The sequence below is a fragment of the Eulemur rufifrons genome, chromosome 5, assembly GCF_041146395.1.
Source record: "Eulemur rufifrons isolate Redbay chromosome 5, OSU_ERuf_1, whole genome shotgun sequence".
In the NCBI taxonomy this organism is placed as follows: domain Eukaryota; kingdom Metazoa; phylum Chordata; class Mammalia; order Primates; family Lemuridae; genus Eulemur; species Eulemur rufifrons.
In genome coordinates this window covers 30337215-30356848 of record NC_090987.1, presented here as the reverse complement: position 1 = coordinate 30356848, position 19634 = coordinate 30337215, and the positions used below count along the sequence as shown (strand labels likewise).

The 19634-nt window shown below is 38.2% G+C and overlaps 1 protein-coding gene across 3 annotated transcripts in view; it reads right to left on the bottom strand.

Moving 5' to 3' along the window:
- RPRD1A (regulation of nuclear pre-mRNA domain containing 1A) overlaps positions 1–14493 on the bottom strand; it is a 54239-nt gene extending 39746 nt beyond the window's left edge. For 2 of the 3 annotated variants that reach the window (XM_069468105.1, XM_069468107.1), the window contains exon 1: positions 14185–14438. In XM_069468105.1, the coding sequence (XP_069324206.1) occupies positions 14185–14335 (151 nt within the window). In that variant the 5' untranslated portion in view covers positions 14336–14438. Of the gene's footprint in view, positions 1–14184 lie in introns of all 3 variants that reach the window. The other variant, XM_069468106.1, reaches the window with a different exon arrangement.
- Between the last annotated feature and the right edge of the window lie 5141 nt (positions 14494–19634).

The following is a 19634-nucleotide window of genomic DNA, read 5'->3' as shown; positions in this document are numbered from 1 at the left end:
AGCCTAGGCAACAGACAGAGACCCTGTAAATAAATAAATAGGATTTATTTAGTGTTTACCATGTGCTAGTAGCTACACTGGGCACAGAATAAAATGAACCTTTCCTATTCAATCAGGAGTTTACAAGTTCCATATAAATTGCCACATGATATGTCACATCACTAAAATGTTAATTCGTTGTTTCTCCCTTTACTACTTCTCTCCACTAATATATTACACCAACACAAAAACAATCATAAATATATCATTTCCCAGTGTCTATATATATGTACACTGCTATATTTGTACCAATAAAGTATAAGCCAAACAAGCACCGCTCAACATTTATATTATGAAGCATTATTTTCTTCTACCTCATCTCCCTGAACTAAATTTTAAGCTTCTATACATAATAAGTATAGCTCCTGTCCTGGGACCTTGTATATGAACAAGTACACAGGAAAGGAAAAGAAAAAAATTGGCTGGCTAACATACATGAACATAGTATTACCTAATAAGTCTAGACTATTAGGTAAACAATATGAAATAAACTTGGTCAGTGAAAGGATTAAAGAAATGTCATCCAGTCTCACTGACTTATAATCAGTTCATAATCTAATTTTATTTGTTCATAATTAGAAAGTGATAGGAACATTACTCATTTTCTTATACTGTACATGCCTACTACTTATATTGTATATTCCTACTTACTTTTATACAACGCAGAATATTATAATTTAACCACCTATCTGTTTAGGAAGGTTGAATTTAAAATTACTATAATGACAATGCTGATAAGTACAACAAATAAGTGAAATCTTTTTTTTTTGAGACAGAGTCTCGCTCTGTCACCCTGGGTAGAGTGCAGTAAAGTCTTCTACATGGAAAGGAAAAGCAAAAAATTGAATAGGCAAATATATATGCACACATGCACATATACATACACACAGAATGACCATCCTGCAAGTCTTATAGAAGGAACTCAGGGGAAAGCCATTATCCCGAAACAAAAATCTATTAAAGCTTTAGCAACAATTGTAGGATAGCCTAGTTTATTCTCTGGTAAAGTGTATTACTATAGACTAGAGTGAGATGCTATAAATACCCTATTTATATAGGAGGTACTTATTAAATCCTCTTAAGTTTGAGTTGGAAATATAAATGCACTTAACCAAAGGATAATTATAAATAATTAAGATCTCATGCCATTCATTCACTCAGCAGATAATCATTTGGTATCTACTATATTCACAGACACTGCATTAGGTATTAGGAATAAAAGAAGACTCGTAGTCAGGTTCATAAAAGCCTATTTAAGCCATAAGCATAAATGTGCAATGAAACATTAGTGGAAAGAATATTCCTGGCAGAAGCTGCAGGGCGTGACCTAATGAGCACATTGTTCGTTATGTACGAGGAAGTAATGGAATATGAAGCTGGAGAGAAGGAAGGGCCTTAAATACCAAGCTTTGTTTTATAAACAAAAAGAGAAGAATTGCAGTTTTGGAGTTGGTGGGGAAAGACTAGACATCTTCCGGTACATTAGGAAAACTGGAAGTAGGTAAGACTTAACACTAAGAATAGTTCAAAAAGTCAGGCAAGAAGAATGAATTCAAAGCTAGAGTTGTGATAACAGGGATCTTGCCTTTCGTTTTTCTCTACAGTTCCTCCCTGACCACATCTAATCATCTCTAACAATTCCTAAGCTTTTGGGGAAGGTGGTACTTACACAGAAGAAAGGCTTTTCTATTCACTTATGGTAAATTCCTATTTGGTAAAATCACCAATTGGAATTTCTCATTTGCTGCGCTGCCACTCTAACAGGAAGCAATTAACAAGAAAATAATTTGCTACACCTTCTGGAGTTGAATACTTCTTTTCAGTAACTGTCATTCAGAATGAACCAGAGACAGTGCTTGATTTCCAGTAGAAAAAAGAATTCCATATTAGAGTTTAATGTAGAATACTGCTACATGAAGTATTCCAGAGGCTGAGTGAAATTCAAATGAGACTTGAACAAAGGCTTTCTGCATAGGATGAGGAACCTAAGGCCTTACTCGAGTGCAGCTTTTTGACTGAATTCTTTGAAAAGGATTTGTTCTGTCAAGTTTAGATTCGGTCAAGGGGCTCAGTTTGGGGATCTGGAGGGCCACATGTGGCCTTGAGGCTACAGGTTCCCCACGGAACTTTCTGGATAATTTCCATGTGTTCTCAAATATCACCTCTACCAACGCCATTTATTAAAAAGAAAATTTTAAATATTTTTCATAATAATCCCCAGTTATCTCTCTCTCTCTCCTGAAACCAAGGAATAGTTATATAGATAGCATCTCCTCTCATGCATTCATGAGTCTAACTCTGGCTTTTAAAAGAAGGGCTCTGAACTTTTCTTATACCTTCTAGAATCCTTTTCTCCAGATTCTTTGGTTTCTTCATGCTGTCTTAAATCCTACTACAGAAATGGCCTATCTCCAACTTCTAAATCCTCTCCCAACTAAGCCTTATTTCTTCTAGTTCAAAAAGCATATAAATGGCCCTAATTCAGTCCCTTAACCTTAGAAGTAATTTTATACCTAAGAACTCATTTTAAAAATGTAGTGTAACAAACTGAAATTAAAAACATGTTTTCGTGGAAATGAGTATTTTCTGAGGCCCTATAGAAGGTCTATACGATGCAAACATATTCTGAGACTGATTTCTCCAAAACTGTTCCCAAAACCTAGAGATTCTATTTCAAGATTTTTCCTTCTTCCTACAGCACTGGGGGGGAGGAAGGTATGTTCATATGGATGGATAGGTGGTGGCTATAAGGCAGAAACTGCTTTAACTTAGTCTTTTTTTTTTTTTGGCCACAGAAAGTATATAATCAACAAATGATTCTTGAATGGATTCTGTCTGTCCCAGACAGGACATCTTTGTTCAGTCAGACATAGCTGGCTGCTTCTTAATAGCTGAGGTGGGTGAAAAATGGATAGAGGTGATGTACTCCTGTACCACTGCCAGATGTCTCAGATTTTTGGCAGCCCATTCCTTCAAGAGTTCAGGTTCACATTTCAAATTACCTAGCAGGGATTAATTCTGTCAGTTCTTGCTTAAAATCCTTCAGAGATTTTCTGTTGTTCTCTAGAAAACATCTCAAATCCTTAATATGAACTAAAGGCCTTACAATATTGCCCCCAACCTTTTTGGCTCCAGGGACCAGTTTCATGGAAGACAATTTTTCCATGGATTTGGCGGGTGGGGTTGAGGGCAGAGCTCAGGTGGTGACGTGAACGACTGTAAACACAGAAGAACTTCGAAGCCAGCCACTCACCTCCTGCTGCCCCTTTAAGTATTTGTTTTTAAACATGTAAAATGGCAAGTATGTATTCATACACTTCTGTGTAACTATATAGAACTATGCATTTCTAGGGAAAAATAAGTTAGATTGGAATCATTATCTTAATACCCCATGTCCTCCCAGGTTGGTACAGTATAGAATTCCTTAACCATCAGATGAATTCCAGAAAGACACTTTGAACTTTTAAGTAAGTGGGCATGGAAGACAGTTTTTCCAAGGACTGATGACAGACAGACGGACGGACAGACAGACAGACATGGGTCGGGGAGTTGGGGGGTGGTTAGGCAGTGATGCACAGCCCGGGGGTTGGGGACTGCTGTCCTCTACAGTAGTCTTCACACCCAAGGCTACTATTCCAACTTCCCCAACTCCCACCACCCTTCAGCCCTCAGTTAAATGGGTTCCTCTAGTTTTCCCTGACCAATCAGCCCACACAGGTTAGGCAGCCCTAAGATGCTCTCATAGTGCCCATACTTTTCCTATGGCACACCTATACTAACCATAATTGTTTTTACTCAATGTTGTGCTTCCCAACTAAATTCCACTGAGAGCAACTATTGTCAATCTCATCTCCCAGAATCAAGCCCAATGGTTGGTTCAAAATTTGCTCAGTATTTACTAAATGAATTTTGGCCTAGATCTGCAGCTTCGCTTACTTGTCCCATTAACTTAGTTTTCTGATCATTAATCTCATGCAGTATAGGTGAGAGTAAAATTACACTGCTCTCAGAAACCCCTACAACTTCAAATTCAGATTATGAAAACAAACTTTCTTAGAGCTCTAACTACTCATGCTTATTTTCAATGTATTGAGTTTAACTACTTTCATTTTCCTCCTTCACTCTAGAATTCTTACAAATCAAATGGGCAGGTAATGTGAAAAGGAAGTTCAAAGAAACACAAATGTTAAACAATTAAAACCAACTACTATTTTCTACCTATTAGACTGACCAAGATGAAAGTTTGACACTAAATTTGGCAAGAGTATAGATACAATTACCACCTTTAGATACCTACAGACATTGGTGGTTAAAGAATAAATTAGCAGCTGAGCATGGTGGCTCACACCTGTAATCCCAGCACTTTGGGAGGCCCCGGCAGGAGGACTGCTTGAGGCCAGGAGTTCAAGACCAGTGTGGGCAACATAGGGAAATCCTATCTCTACAAAAAAATAGTAAAAATTAGCTGGGCATGTGGCATGTGTGTATAGTCCCAGCTATTGGGAAAAAATTTTGATTCAAAATGTTTGTGATTTTTTGAAATATTATGGATTGTGCTTTGGTAGCCACATCTTTGTGATTGAACACTTCATCTCAGATCCTTAGATTTCTTTGCGTGTGTTTAATTACCATTGACCCTTGAACAAAATGGGTTTGAACTGTGTGATCCACTTACATGTGGATGTTTTTCAGTAAAAATTACAATAAATGTGCCTGCGCCCCCTTCCACCTCCTCCACCTTTTCTGCCTCTGCCACTCCTGAGAGAGCAAGACCAACCCCTCTTCCTCCTCCTCAGCCTACTCAGTGTGAAAACAGTTTACTAATCTTTTTAATAGCCTCTTTCCTTTTAATAGCTACTTAGTCATGTGATACACAGAGTGTTTCAAATACTTTTGTCTTTGTAAAATGAGCAAGTACTTCTAAAGGATTCTGAGAGGCAGAGGTGATGGATTAAAAAGTATGCACTTTAGGCCGGGCATGGTGGCTCACGCCTGTAATCCTAGCACTTGGGAGGCTGAGAGGGAGGACTGCTTGAGCTTAGGAGTTTGAGACCAGCCTGAGCAAGAATGAGACCCTGTCTCTACTAAAAATAAAAAGAAATTAGCCAAACAACTAAAAATAGAAAAAATTAGCCAGGCATGGTGGCACATGCCTGTAGTCCCAGCTACCCGGGAGCCTGAGGCGGGAGGATTGCTTGAGCCCAGGAGTTTGAGGTTGCTGTGAGCTAGGCTGACGCCACAGCACTCTAGCCCAGGCAAGAGAGTGAGACTCTGTCTCAAAAAAAAAAAGTACGCACTTTAAATATTGTCAAGTTCTCTGCCAAAAAGGTTGTTTGAACTCCCACCACACGAAAATGCTCATTTCCCATGGCATTATTAATATTTAAAATTTTTGCCAATCCCTTTGGAGTAAATCGCCATGTTTTTATTTGCAATTTCCTGAATACTAGTGAGGCTGATTTCGAATCATTTATATTCCTTCTTTTGTGACTTGTCTGTTCATATCATTTTGCACATTTTTCTACTGAGATGTTTTCTTTTCCTTACCAACTTATAAGTTCATTTTATGTTATGGAATATTAGCTTTTTACTGTTTTAGATACTGCAACTACTTTCTCTTAATCTGTTGCTTAAAATTAAAATTTGGTATTTTCTGCATTCAGGGATTTTATCATTTTATGTAGCCAAATCTATGCCTACATGAATCCTGGCCTATATTGTATTTAGAAAGTCTTTTCACAATCCAATACTAAAAAAAAATTATAAATATATATTTTTCTTTCACGCTTCCATAATTGATTTTTCAATGTTATATATTTAATTCAATTGGAATTAGTTTTATATATGGCATTAGGTAGGAATTGAAGAATCATTTGTTAATATTCTATCCTTTCCCCATGGATTTGATGTGCCTAATTTTCCATATGCCTATATAAAATGGGTCTCTCCTAAATCTCTATTCTTTTCCATTCATATATATTTCTATTCCTGTACTAACATCATACTGTTACAATTTACATAACTGTACAGTCTGCTCGATTACCTAAAAAGGCACACTACACCTGCATTACTGTTTTCCCTTCAAAATCATCTTGGCTCTTCTTCCACATTTACTTTCCCCAATGATCTTTAGAATTAACTTTAAATTTCTTATGAAAAACAAATTCCTTACAGATTTCTCCAAGTTTACAGATTAGCTGGCCTCTTTACAATGGATGTTTACTTAGCAATTTTATATACTTTTGTACTATCTTAAATTTTACAGGAAATGTATATTTTAAGCCAATAAAAACGTGAAAATTAGTTTTCAGCATAGAATTATATTAAAATAAACTTGTTAAAAATACTAATACAACATACTAACCAGAAAGTATCCTATAATATCAAAGACAAGAAAATACTAGTCTAAGAGTTCCAAACAGTATGTCCCAATTCCAATATAAAGATCCATCTAGGGGTGGGTGGGGGAGGAAAAAAAAAAAAAGATCCATCTACAGGAGACTTGTGCTTCTGGGAAGACAGAGAAGATGTACTTTTCTCTATACCCACTGCTAAGTGTAAGTACAAATCCTGGACATTGTATACAAAACAAATATAAGAATAGAGAAAATGGCAGACTGGCTAGGGACTTTGGGACCCAATGAACATAAGGGTGAGTCCCCTGGGTTTGCTTTAAGCCTCATATTATATATCCCATATTTGGAGTTGAAGAACCCAGAAACTCTAACAGGTACTAACATTAAAAGCTCTTACAAAAACTTTCTCTCTCTAGAGAGAGAGACTAGAAGGACTAGAAGAATGTGAGCCTGGCAAGACAGAAAACTTTTACACAATAACCACTCTACTGCAACCAAATACCATAGAAAAACACTGTGGCCAACACCATCACCAGCAAAGGCGAAATAGGAAACATAGACTTCCAGCCTCAAGACTGTAAAGTGGAGCCCTGGTGGTGTCAAAAAAGGCAAAGTAGGGTGCCTGGACTTCCACCCACACGGAGCAGTAAGGAGGCACTCCCTCTCAGGGTTGTGTCACAGGAGGCCTAGTCAAACATTAGGACTTTCACCACAGCCCAGCAATAATAAACTCCTTTCCCCCTTCTCATGATGTCAGTGAAGACCTAGTGTAAAGTCGGAACATCCACTCACACCCAACACCAACAAAGAGTACCTTCCTCCCTCAATGTGACAGTGTCAGAGAAATCCAGTTAAAATTAGATTAAATAAGATCCAGAATCTCATAACATAATCCAAAAAAAATCTATGTATCAATCAAAAAAAAAAAAAACCAACCATATCAAGAACCAAAAAGATTTCAAACTAAAAGAAAAAAAATAAAAACAATCAATGGATGTCAACACAAAGTAGAGATATTAGAATTATCTGGCAAAGACTTTAAAGCAGCCATCATAAAAATGCTTCAACTAGCATATGGAAACATGTTGAAATACAACATATCAAAATCTATGGAACACAGCTGAAGCAGTGCTGACAAAGAAATTTTTAACACTAAATGCATGCATTAGAAAAGCAGAACAGTCTCAAATCAATAATTTAAGCTCAAACCTCAAGAATCTAGAAACAGAGCAAAATAAACCCAAGGAAGTAGAAGGAATGAAATAATAAAGGTAAAAAAAGACATCAAAGTAAATAAAAACATTAAAATTGAGGAACAAAGAGTTGGTTCTTTAAAAAAAAAATTCAATGTAACTGAAAAACCTCTAACAAGAATGACAAAGAAACAAGAGGGAAGACACAAATTATCGATAGCAGGAATAAAACAGGTATATCAACTACAGACTCTACAGACATCAAAAGGACAAACAGGGAAGGCTGGGCATGATGACTCATGCCTGTCATTCCAGCCACTTGGAGGCTGAGGTGGGAAGACTGCTTGAGCCCAGGAGTCCAAGGTTACAGTGAACTATGATTGTGGAACTACATTGTAGCCTGGGCAAGAGTAAGACCCCCATCTCAAAAAAAAAAAACAAGGATAAACAAGGAATACGATGAATTCTAGACACAGAAATTTGACAGCTTAAACAAAATGGACCACTTCCTCAAAAATCACAAGCTACCACAACTCAGTCAATATGAAATAATTTGAACAGCCCTATAACAATTAAGGATATTGAATTCACAATTTTAAAACTCCCAAAAAGGAAATCTCCAGGTCCAGACAGTTTCCACCAGAGAATTATACCAAATGTTTAAATGATTTAAAAATTCTACATAATCTTCCAGAAAGTAGAAGAGGGAACACATCCCAATTCACATTATGAAGTCAGTACTATGCTACTCTGATATCAAAACTCGACATAGTACCAAAAAAGGGAAAACTACAGAGCAAGAGCCCTCATGAATACAGATGCAAATATCCTCAACAAAACAATAAGTAAATGAATTTCAGCAATATATAAAAATAATTATACAATGCAGATAAGCCAAAGGTATTCCAGGAATGCAAAGCTGGTTCAAGATTATGATACTTACAAGTTTTTTTATTGTTTGCCCTTTCCACGAGACTATAAATTCTAAGGTCAGGGAAAAACCTTGCTTTCTTTATCATCGTAACAGACAATCAATAAATACAGGGTGAATGAATATACTTTAAAGGGCTTAGGCACTTACAGTTTTGTTAAGACACAATATAAAAAACATACAAAAGGTTGGTGCAAAGGATTCAATCACTAGATTAGTAAGGGCAGTGACCCTAACTAACTGTGAAGAACTTCCTCCTATCTGGCTTGTTTTCTACAATTCTTGCAGATTTGGAGGGGAGCATATCTAGAATAGAGCCCAAATGTCAGTGTTGGTTTTTAAATTCAGATGATTCATGGTCAATATTTCTACAGCAATGAATATAATATGTAACTTAATTATATGATGTATATTAATAGTTTTATAATTTACTCAAATACTGAGTCATTTAGAGTTTAAAACAGTCACCTTCAAAGGACACTATTAAGAAAGTAAAAAGACAACCCACTAAGATAGGGAGAAAATATTCGCAAATCATGGATCTGATAATGTACTTGTATCTGAAATTGTATTAGGAATACTTACAACTCATTAATAAAAAGACAAATTTAAAAATGGGCAAGGATCTGAACAGACATTTCTCCAATGACAATACACAAACGACCAATAATCAGATAAAAATAGGCTCAACATCATTAGCATCATTAATCATCAGGGAAATGCCCATCAAAACTGTATTAAGGTACCACTTCACACCCACTAGGGTACCAATAGTTCAAAAGACAGGTAGTAACAAATACTGGCAAGGATATGGAGAAATTGGACCCTCCATTTCTGGTAGGAATATATAAAAATAGTAAAACCGTGGTGGACAATAGCCTGGTGGATGGATACCCCAGTTACCTTCATTTGATTATTACACATTGCATACTTGCATCAAAAGATCACATGTACCCTAATAAACATTTTTACTATATACCCATAATAATTAAAAGTAATTTTTTAATGGAAAAAAGAACATAATAGCCTGGTGGCTCCTCAAAAGGTTAAACATAGAATTGCTATATGACCCAGCAATTCCACTCCTCAGTATATACCCAAGAAAAATGAAAACATATCCACAATAAACTTATACATGAATGTTCAAAGCAGCATTATTTATAATAGCAAAAAACAGAACTCAAATGCTTATCAATTTATGAATGGGTAAATTCATACAACAAAATATTTTTTGGCTATAAGAAAGAATGAAGTACTGATAGCCGCTACAACACGGATGAGCCTGGAAAACATGCTGACTAAAAGCAGCCAGCTGCAAAAGACTATATATTACATAATTCCATTTATATGAAATAGTAAAATAGGCAAATCTATAGAGACAAAACAAAGCAGTTCTCTAGGGTTAGAGAGATGTGGGGATTGGGGGATGACAGCTAAAAGGCTTTTTAGAATTTCTTTTTGGGTAATGAAAATGTTCTAAAATTGATTTTAGTGATGGTTTTACAACTCTATGAATACACTAAAGACCACTGAATTGTACATTTTAAATGGATTAACTATATAGCATGTGAATTATATCTCAATAAAGCTGTTAGGAAAAAAACAACAAAATGGCTCACATTTTTGGCTATGTATTTATTTATTGCATTTATCAGGGAAATTATATGCCATTTAGGTCTTTATAAAGGCCTTGGGGTTTATGCTTCCAAACAAGTTCTCTTTCTTTAAAGGAGAAAAAGATAAGGAAGGCAAGTAGAATAAGAGGGGGAAACCTTCATACATAAATTATTACTGTGTCTGACACATACAATTTTACCTACTCATTCTTATATCTTGAACAGTAATTTCTTCCACTGTCACATTTTTGTCTTCTTTATACACTTCTAGAAACTAAAGAGTGCCTAGCTTAATACAAAATGTTCAACCAATTTTCCTTAGCATATTTTCAAATGTGATCAATTCCTTTCATAAATACTTGGAGAAATGACGTAAGGATTCAAGATATCACAGTAAAACGGCTAAAATAATGCCTGGTACTAAGTGATTGCCATTATTATTAAACTACAGGAGATGAGGATCCTGAAGCTGATGAGCAAAACTGCAAGGAAGGGGGAAAACACAAAGCCTACCCTCTCTCTACAAAGGCAGTCATGTGTCAAGAAAAGGAAATCTTTGGCATACTAACCCAGACCAACATGAGGACTGCAGCAGCAACATGTTCATCACAACCATCATTACTATCAACACTATCATCACCATCACCATCCTCAACAGCATCTATTTATGCCTCTAATTTTTTCTAAGTATGAAGCATTTAAGCATATGGAAACATCCCCAAACCCAGCTAATAGCATATCATATCTTTTTCCCCACTTTTGTACCAGTATTTTCTTAAATATATGAAATATTAGGTAGCATTGCTCCCATTTCATTTCCTCTCTCCTTACGGTAACGTTTTAACTATAATTATATGTATCTATAAACAATAGATTATTATGCATGTTTTCAAACTTCATCAAATAGCATATTGGTCTGTTCCTTGCTTTCTTAGCTCTAGATTTTATGTGTTGTTTTTTAATTGGTTATGTTATTTCCTGTATCTCTAGTTCATTCATGAAACTGTTGGACATTATTCCATTTTATGAATATCACAATTTATTTATCCGTTCTCTAACTAATGAAATGTTCACCTTGTTTCAAATTTTGTCATTACAAGGCTATAATTTGGGAGGCTGAGGCAGAAGGATTGCCTGAGCCCAGGAGTTTGAGGTTGCTGTGAGCTAGGCTGATGCCACGGCACTCTAGCCCGGGCAACCGAGTAAGGCTCTGTCTCAAAAAAAAAAAAAAAAAAAAAACTATAATAAACATAATATCTTGAGCGTGGTACTCCCTTCTAAAATACATTCCTAGAAAGACAACTGCTAGGTCAAAGGATATATACCCCCAACTTCATGAGGCTGCTAAGCTGATCTCCTTACACCTTTTTATACTTCCACCAAGTGCTGTTAAGAATTTGTTTCTCTTCACCCTCAACAATTCTTGATATTATCATACTCTTTAATTTTGCCAAATTGATGAACATAAAGTGGTGCCTCACTGGTTTATTTTTTCCTGATTTGTTTTTTGCACTTGCAACAATACCCATTGATATTTTTTCCTGATTTGTAAGATTAAGTATCATTTATTGGTCTTTTAGCTTTCCTCACGTGAAATGCCTGTAATTAGTATTGCCCATCGGAAACAGCCATGGCTGCCTTGGCAGCAGTGGACCGGGGAGGAGAAGGCCCAAATGGTGGGGAGCTTGTACTCTGGTCTCCTATGTCCTAAGAGGCCCTCTGCCATGCTGCACTCTCCTCTTGGCTAAAAGCGGCCCCCCCTGAAAGCCCGAACTCCTGGTGACCCATAATTCCCCCAGAACCCATCAGTCCTCCAAGGCTGCTGCATTCTGAGCCAGTGCTGGGGGGCATTGGCTGTGGATCAGCGGTGTGAGCAGCGCAGAGCCAGGTCTATGACTCCGATCTCCCCTCCCTAGATTCAAGGAAAACACATCTTCCTAGGATCTGGGACAGCAAAATCTGCTGCCCACCAAAGTAAGCTCTCTTCTTTGTCCACCCAGCAGGAGTTAATGTTTCCCAGAATTCTATCTTTGTCCTTTTCTTGTCACTTTCTTCATTCTCCCTAGAACCTCCTACGTGTGTAAGTTTCCACAATCATTTATATTCTGATGGCTCCAAAATCTTTACAACCAACCCATATCGCCGGAGAAACAAGCCCCTATTTCTAATTAATTGATTGATTGATATCTTCAAATGTTAAGTTGAACTACTTTAGTAATATTCATCCTTGTCTCTCAAGCCAGTTCTTTTTAAAAGCCATAATGGTACCAGCATCGTCCCAATCAACCAAGGCAAGAGCCAAGGAGTCAGAGTCTTTCCTCTTCTTTACCGTCCTTATACGTTTCTGGCCAACCAGCCAAGCCCTGTTGAATTCATCTCCTTAATATTTCTTGAGTATCTCTCCATCTGTCCATCACCTCTTCCAGACATTCAGAGATATCTAGCATCTCGCTTATTATTTAACAAAAGCAATGGGAGAAGATTTCAATTTGGGGTTTGCACTAATGTACACAAAAAGACAAAGTTTATAACTAATTTACCCTATCAGCCTCAACTCAGTGAAAAATTCTTTCCTTCAAGTTAATAAAAAAATACAAGGGACTTAAATGATGTTTACAAAAACGGTAAACAAAACAAAAAAAAACCCAGTATTGCCATTTTTCTACTGATTTGTATTATAATGGCTCTTAAGTCTGGATATCACTCTGTAATTAATTGTGTGTTTCTAAATAATCTTTCAAAAACAAAAAAATAGGATAAACTTGTTGATTCTGAATCTAGTAAAATGTAGAAGCAAAGATAATTCCTGACTTCTCAAAATTCACAGCTACTTTTCAGACCTTTATATTATTGTTTCTCAAAACTTTTTGTCCACTCACAGATTAATTCCTCAATGAGAGCCAATACGCATACACTTATACATAAACTGAAAAATAGGGCTGTAAATCAATTTCTTCTAAGGGATGACATTTTCCTAACCACAAGCAAATACAAAGGACAAGGACGGTTTGTCTCCATTCTACACAGTCAACATTTTGGCTCTCATATTAATACATCATACAGCTTTCAGAGGGGCCAAGCATCTATTTTGATTACTAATGGTTAAAACCCTTAACACTTTAAATAAACACCATATCTATCAGGATGTTTGAAACAAAAATGAAGAGTACCCACTCCAACCAATGAATGAATACAAACTCAGACTAAGCAAATGAAATATTTTTATTTTCAGTCGCACTAACATACAGTTTTTTACAGATATAGTCGCTTTGCATAAGAGAACCGAATCTGGACATTTTAGTGACAGACATCTGCTCAAAAAAGTTGACTTCATTTACGGGAGCACTATAAAATGTTCTGCAAAATAAAGATGCTGCACTAGAGGAATATAATCACAGAGCAAAAAGGGACATTGGATCACTTAACCTAAATCTCTCATTTTCAGGGGAGGCATCTGCAATCCAGAAGTTACAAGAAACTTGCCCAAAATCTACAAATTCAGGGTTCTTTCCACTGCATTACATATCTTATGTTAGACTCCCCAGCTCTAAAACTGATTCCTCTATTAATTTTGCAAGACTAAGATAATGTGTTATAAAAATGACGGAAGTAACGCCCAAACCCACACCAATCTTTTCCTTACCACCTCCTTACCTCTTCCCTCCTATATCCTCCATTATACTCCACGGAATGAAACAAATACCTAACTACCTGAATTTCTAGCCCTAACTGGGTGTGGACTCCCAAGCTCCTGCTACTGTTTCTGTGTTAAGTTAATCGAAGTTTTTTTGTTTTTTTTTTTTTTAATTCATTCCTTTATTCCTCCGAAGCGCCGACTTTGCAGAAGCGCGGTGCACGCTGCTCCTCCCAGCCCGCGGACCACCGCGCGCGGGCACCGAGACAGCTCCCTCCCCTCGCCAGGGAGCCAGGGTCACCGTGGAGCGGGGGCCGCTTAGAAAGCAGGGCTCCCGGGAAGAGGACAGGAGATCCCGGGGCGCCAGGGAACCGGCCAGCGGGCAGGGAGCGGCGGAGAAGCACGGGCGACTCACCTTTCCGCAGCTCCCGCTCCCACACGGTGACGATGGGCCGCGAGTGCTTGCGGTGGTGGATGAGCCACAGGGACAAGGTCTGCACGCTCTGCTGCGAGTTGCTCAACTCCGACAGCTTCTTCTCCAGCGCCGCCTCGGAGAAGGCGGACATCCCTCCGACACCACGTCCACGCCGTCCCACGCGGTGGAGCCGAGGGGAGGAGAGTTTCGCCGCCCTCGATGCGGCCTCGCCCCCTCACCCCACCCTTCCCCACGCCCTCACCACCGCCGGAGCTGCCACATCCAAGTCCGGCCGCAAACCATCAAGATGGCGTCTGACCGGCAGTGACGTCACGACCGGCCCACGCCCCGCCCCTCCCGGTACAAGCCCTGTGGAAAGGCGCGACGGAGAGGCGGAACCACGCCACGGAAGGGGCTGGGCCCAAACAAGTGCAGGGACCTCGGCCGGGGGCGTGACGCCTGGGTCAGGCCCGGAGCGGGTACACAGGGATTGCCAGACCTGGAACACCCTACCCCCCCGGGGGAAAACTATCTCTGCCAAGTAAGCAGTGATTCCATATCTCTACATAGGTGTGTAAATTGGTGTAAATCGGTGCAGCCACTTTGGAAGACAGTTGGCATCATCAGTTACATTTGAAAATACACCTTTTTAGCAACTTCACGAATTGCTGTCAATGCTAGAAAAACACCAGCATGTTTGCACCAGGAGCTGATGCTAGTTATTTGGTAGAACGCAGTAACAGGAAAAAATTGGAACATTCACAGCAGGTAAATGGCAAAATGGAGATACATCCATATTCCAGAATACCTGTGGGAACTAAAATAAAATCTTAAGGCTGCCTCCCACTGGCTGACTGAATGGACCCACTCTTGGCCGAGTAGATACCCTAAAACTTAGTTGCAGCCCATGAAAAGGGAGGTCAGACCTGCCTCATCGAGCCCCCCGCCCTTCTTGGGGATATACTTTGTGACTCATTAAGAAGTCAGGATATACAAGGCAAACCTGCGGTCCTCAATTTACATAACCAATATATGGCCAGCGGCTTGTCTCTGATTAACAGACCTCCTTATCTTAACTTAAAACTTTCTGGGCCAGGCGGTGGCTCACGCCTGTAATCCTAGCACTCTGGGAGGCCGAGGTGGGAGGATTGTTTGAGCTCAGGAGTTCAAGACCAGCCTTAGCAAGAGTGAGACCCCACCCCACCCCACTCCCACCCCCACCCATCCCCTTCTCTACTGAAAATAGAAAGAAATTATCTGGCCAGCTAAAAAATATATATAGAAAAAATTAGCTGGGCATGGTGGCACATGCCTGTAGTCCCAGCTATTCGAGAGGTTGAGGCAGAAGGATTGCTTAAGCCCAGGAGTTTGAGGTTGCTATGAGCAAGGCTGACGCCAGGGCACTCACTCTAGCCCAGGCAACAAAGTGAGACTCTGTCTCAGAGAGAAAAAAAAAAAAAACAAAACATTCCAAGCCTTTAGACAAAGCTTCATTTCTTTAACTAATTACAAGTCAAAGAGTCTTTAAACCCACCTATAATCTGTAAGCCCCACCTCCCCTTTGAGATGTCCCACCTTTTCTGGCCAAACCAATGATGTATGCCTTCCATGTATTGATTTATGATTTTTGCCTGTAATTCCTGTCTCCCTGAAATGTATAAAACCAAACTAACCCAACTACGGTAAGTCCACTTGCTCAAGGCTTCTTGGGTGTGGCTCTGGGCCATAGTCCTCCAATTTGGCTCAGAATAAACTTCTTTAAATTATTTTACAGAGTTTGACTTTTTTTCCATTGACATGTGCATCAGTTTAAGTTGCAGAAGCAAAAGTACTGTATACTACTTGTTTTGTTTTGTTTCATTCTTTTCTTTTTTTATAGAGAGACAGGATCTCACTCTTGCTCGGGCTGGTCTCGAACTCTTGAGCTCAAGCGATCTTCCAACTTCCACCTCCCAGAGTGCTAGGATTACAGGCGTGAGCCACCGCTCCCGGCCAATACTTGTTTTTTAAAGGTATGTATTTTATATGAATTCAGAAGTATGTCATTGCATAGTAAAGGTCTGGAAGAATACATATGACGTTAATAGTGGTCTCAGGGAGAGGATCAGAATTGGAGCCCTTAAGCTGTGTCTACGTTGTTTTCTCTTATTACAAGAGGAATGTGTTCATTACTTATGCAGTTAAAATTAACTTCAGAAATCTCATAATTAATCCAGCACATTTTGTCATTGTACTTGTCTTAACTATAATAATTCACAAAGGAAACAAAAAGAGGATGCTGTCATGTTCAAAATACACAAGAAACTTCCAGAAAGATACATTAGAAACCACAGGAATTTCTAATCCATCTTTTGAAGAGTGTTATTGAAGAATTTTGCACCAAGGTAGGCATCAAGTGTGTTTGTTTGACTATAGGTACAATTTATCTTTCCCATTTTTTATGTCACTACAGCTTGTGGTTCAGAGATAGCTCAAGAGGTGAAGTAACTATCTTTTCTTCTCTCACTCCAGTATCTACTCTTGTCTCTACATTCTTTTCTTTCTTCATTGTACATCCTTTTGTTTGTCCAATCTACTTAGCCTAGTTTTTAACCTAACAGAGTCTGAGTCAACCTATCTTCTTTTTTTTTCTTTTATTTTTTATTTCAGAATATTATGGGGGTAGAAATGTTTAGGTTACATTAGGTTACATTTATTGTCTTTGCCCCGCTACAGAACTACAAGCGTGCCCATCCCCCAGACAGTGCACCACACCCATTAGGTGTGAATGTACCCATCCCCCTTGCCCTCACCTGTACCTGTCTATCTTCTGGGACCTAAATGTATCTTCAATAGTATTCCCTTCCGTGAACCCTGTAGCTTCCAAAATTACTGCTTATCATCTCCCAATTTATGTCTTCACCTGAGATTCCAACTCTTCCCATTCTGTCTTCCTCTCTGTCTCAGTTCTACCTGGACTTTAAAGACCACCTTGAATTCCAGCCTTCTTTTCTTTCCCAACGAGTCCAACGTATGTAAGCTTTCCTTCCTGTGTTCTTTACTGATCTGAATGACTTATTTAGCGCTTAACACTACTGGTCTATGCTTTTTATAATTTTATATAAATATTCTCTCTCTCCAGCTCTTCTTTCTTCCTTGGTCAACAGTCTGATTTGGCTGCGGCTGCTCTGGCCTCCCACAGATTCTGTGCATGAGTGTATCATGGCTGGGCACCAGGCTGTTAGATCTATATTGACTTTGTTTCTTATTGCTGTGTTTTCACAATATTGACTGTAACTATTTATGCCTTTAGATACTTATGACTTATTTTCATATCTTGTCTCTAAATTGGAAAGGAGGAGGTAAAATGATCTCTATTCATAAAGACATGACCATATATATAGAAATCTTAAAGAATATATAATAAAATTAGAAATAATAAACATTCGGCCGGGCGAGGTGGCTCACGCCTGTAATCCTAGCACTCTGGGAGGCCGAGGCGGGTGGATCGCTCAAGGTCAGGAGTTCGAGACCAGCCTGAGCGAGACCTCGTCTCTACTAAAAAATAGAAAGACATTATATGGACAACTAAAAATCTATATTAAAAAAAAAATTAGCCGGGCATAGTGGCGCATGCCTGTAGTCCCAGCTACTTGGGAGGCTGAGGCAGTAGGATCGCTTAAGCCGAGGAGTCTGAGGTTGCTGTGAGCTAAGCTGACGCCACGGCACTCACTCTGGCCTGGGCAACAAAGTGAGACTCTGTCTCAACAAAAAAAAAAAAAAAAAAAAAGAAATAATAAACATTCAGCAAAATTGCAGGTTATAAGATCAACATGCAAAAATCAGTTATATTTCTATACACTAGGAATGAACAATTTGAAAATGAAATTAGGAAAAAAATTTTATTTACAATAATATCAAAAAGCATAAAATACTGAGGAATAAATTTAACCCAGAACCTGTATTTAACCTATGTAGACCTGTATACTGAAAACTACAAAACATGGGTGAAAGAAATCAAAGACCTAAACAAGTAGAAAGACATCCGGTGTCCACGGATTGGAAGACTTAATATTGTTCAGATGGCAGTACTACCCAAAGCAATCTGCAGATTCAACGCAATTCATATTAAAATCCCAATGGCTTGTTATGCAGAAATGGAAAAGCTGATCCTAAAATGCATATAAAATTGCAAGGAACCCTGAATAACCAAAACGATTTTGAAAAAGAAAAACAAAATTGGAGGACTTGCACTTTCTGATTTCAATACTTACTTCAAAGCTACAGTCATCAATACATGCTACAAAATAGGTGAACCTCAAAAACATTATGCTAAGTTAAAGGAGCCAAACACAAAATATCACCTATGATTGCATTTACATGAACTATCCAGAATAAGTAAATCCAGAAATAGAAAGTGTTTGCTAGAAACTGGGGGGAGGAGCAAATGGGAAGTGGCTACTTAATGGGGATTTCTTTTTGGGATAATGAAAATATTTTGGACCTAGATAGAAGTGATGGCCGCAGAGCATTGTGGATGTACTAAATGCCAGTGACTTGTACATTTAAAATGGTCAATTGTATGTTATGTGAATTTGACCTCAATACAAAAAAAAAAAGACTAATAGGAATAATAAGTTTAATCCACATTCTCCAAATTTTAATTGACCCAAAACTATTGTGAAGGCTCTTCTGTTTACCATATTTAGGCTAAAAGAAAAGGAAACTGACAACTACAAAAAAGAAGTTCAGTCTTTCTAAGTTAAATAATGTACAAGCAAACTGTACATACATTATGTCTCAGTGATGCTCTACTTCTCAGGTTAAAAATGTTCATGTGCAGCACAAAGGCTGCACAATAATAGCCAACAGAATATTTTAAGTTACAGATTTCCAGCTTTAAATATTCATGTCAACTGCTGACATGTGTATTTTATGAACTAAATTAAAGGCCTTGGAGGGTTTTCTTAAATACTCTCACTATCCATACTATGTTAATACTCTCAATAAAACATAAGTTAGTCTTCAATAAAGTATTCTACTTTTCTTTATTCTAATAATGCTACTGAATATAATAAATTAGGGAAACCTGTTTGGTATTTTCACCAATAGATATGAACTTCCACTGCCCTCACCAGCCACCTAATCAGCTTCTACACAATTTTGGTTCAGGAGCTTTTAGGTTCTGGAAGAGATCAAAGAATAATAACCTTAATGGAATGGACTTTAACGAATGCTGTTACCAATTTAAATAGCATAAAATTCCAAAGTGTTGATATGATATTAGCCTCTCAAGAGGGAGCATGTGCTTAAAAGAAAAATGTTGTACTTACATCCCTATAGATTTCTTGGAATCTTTAATATTACTAAAAAGTTCCAGGAAACAAAGAAATTAGGAGCTTAGTACTCTAGCTGATAACTCCCATACATGTAAATACTGCCTTGTGAGGCCACTGTCATGTCAGATGATT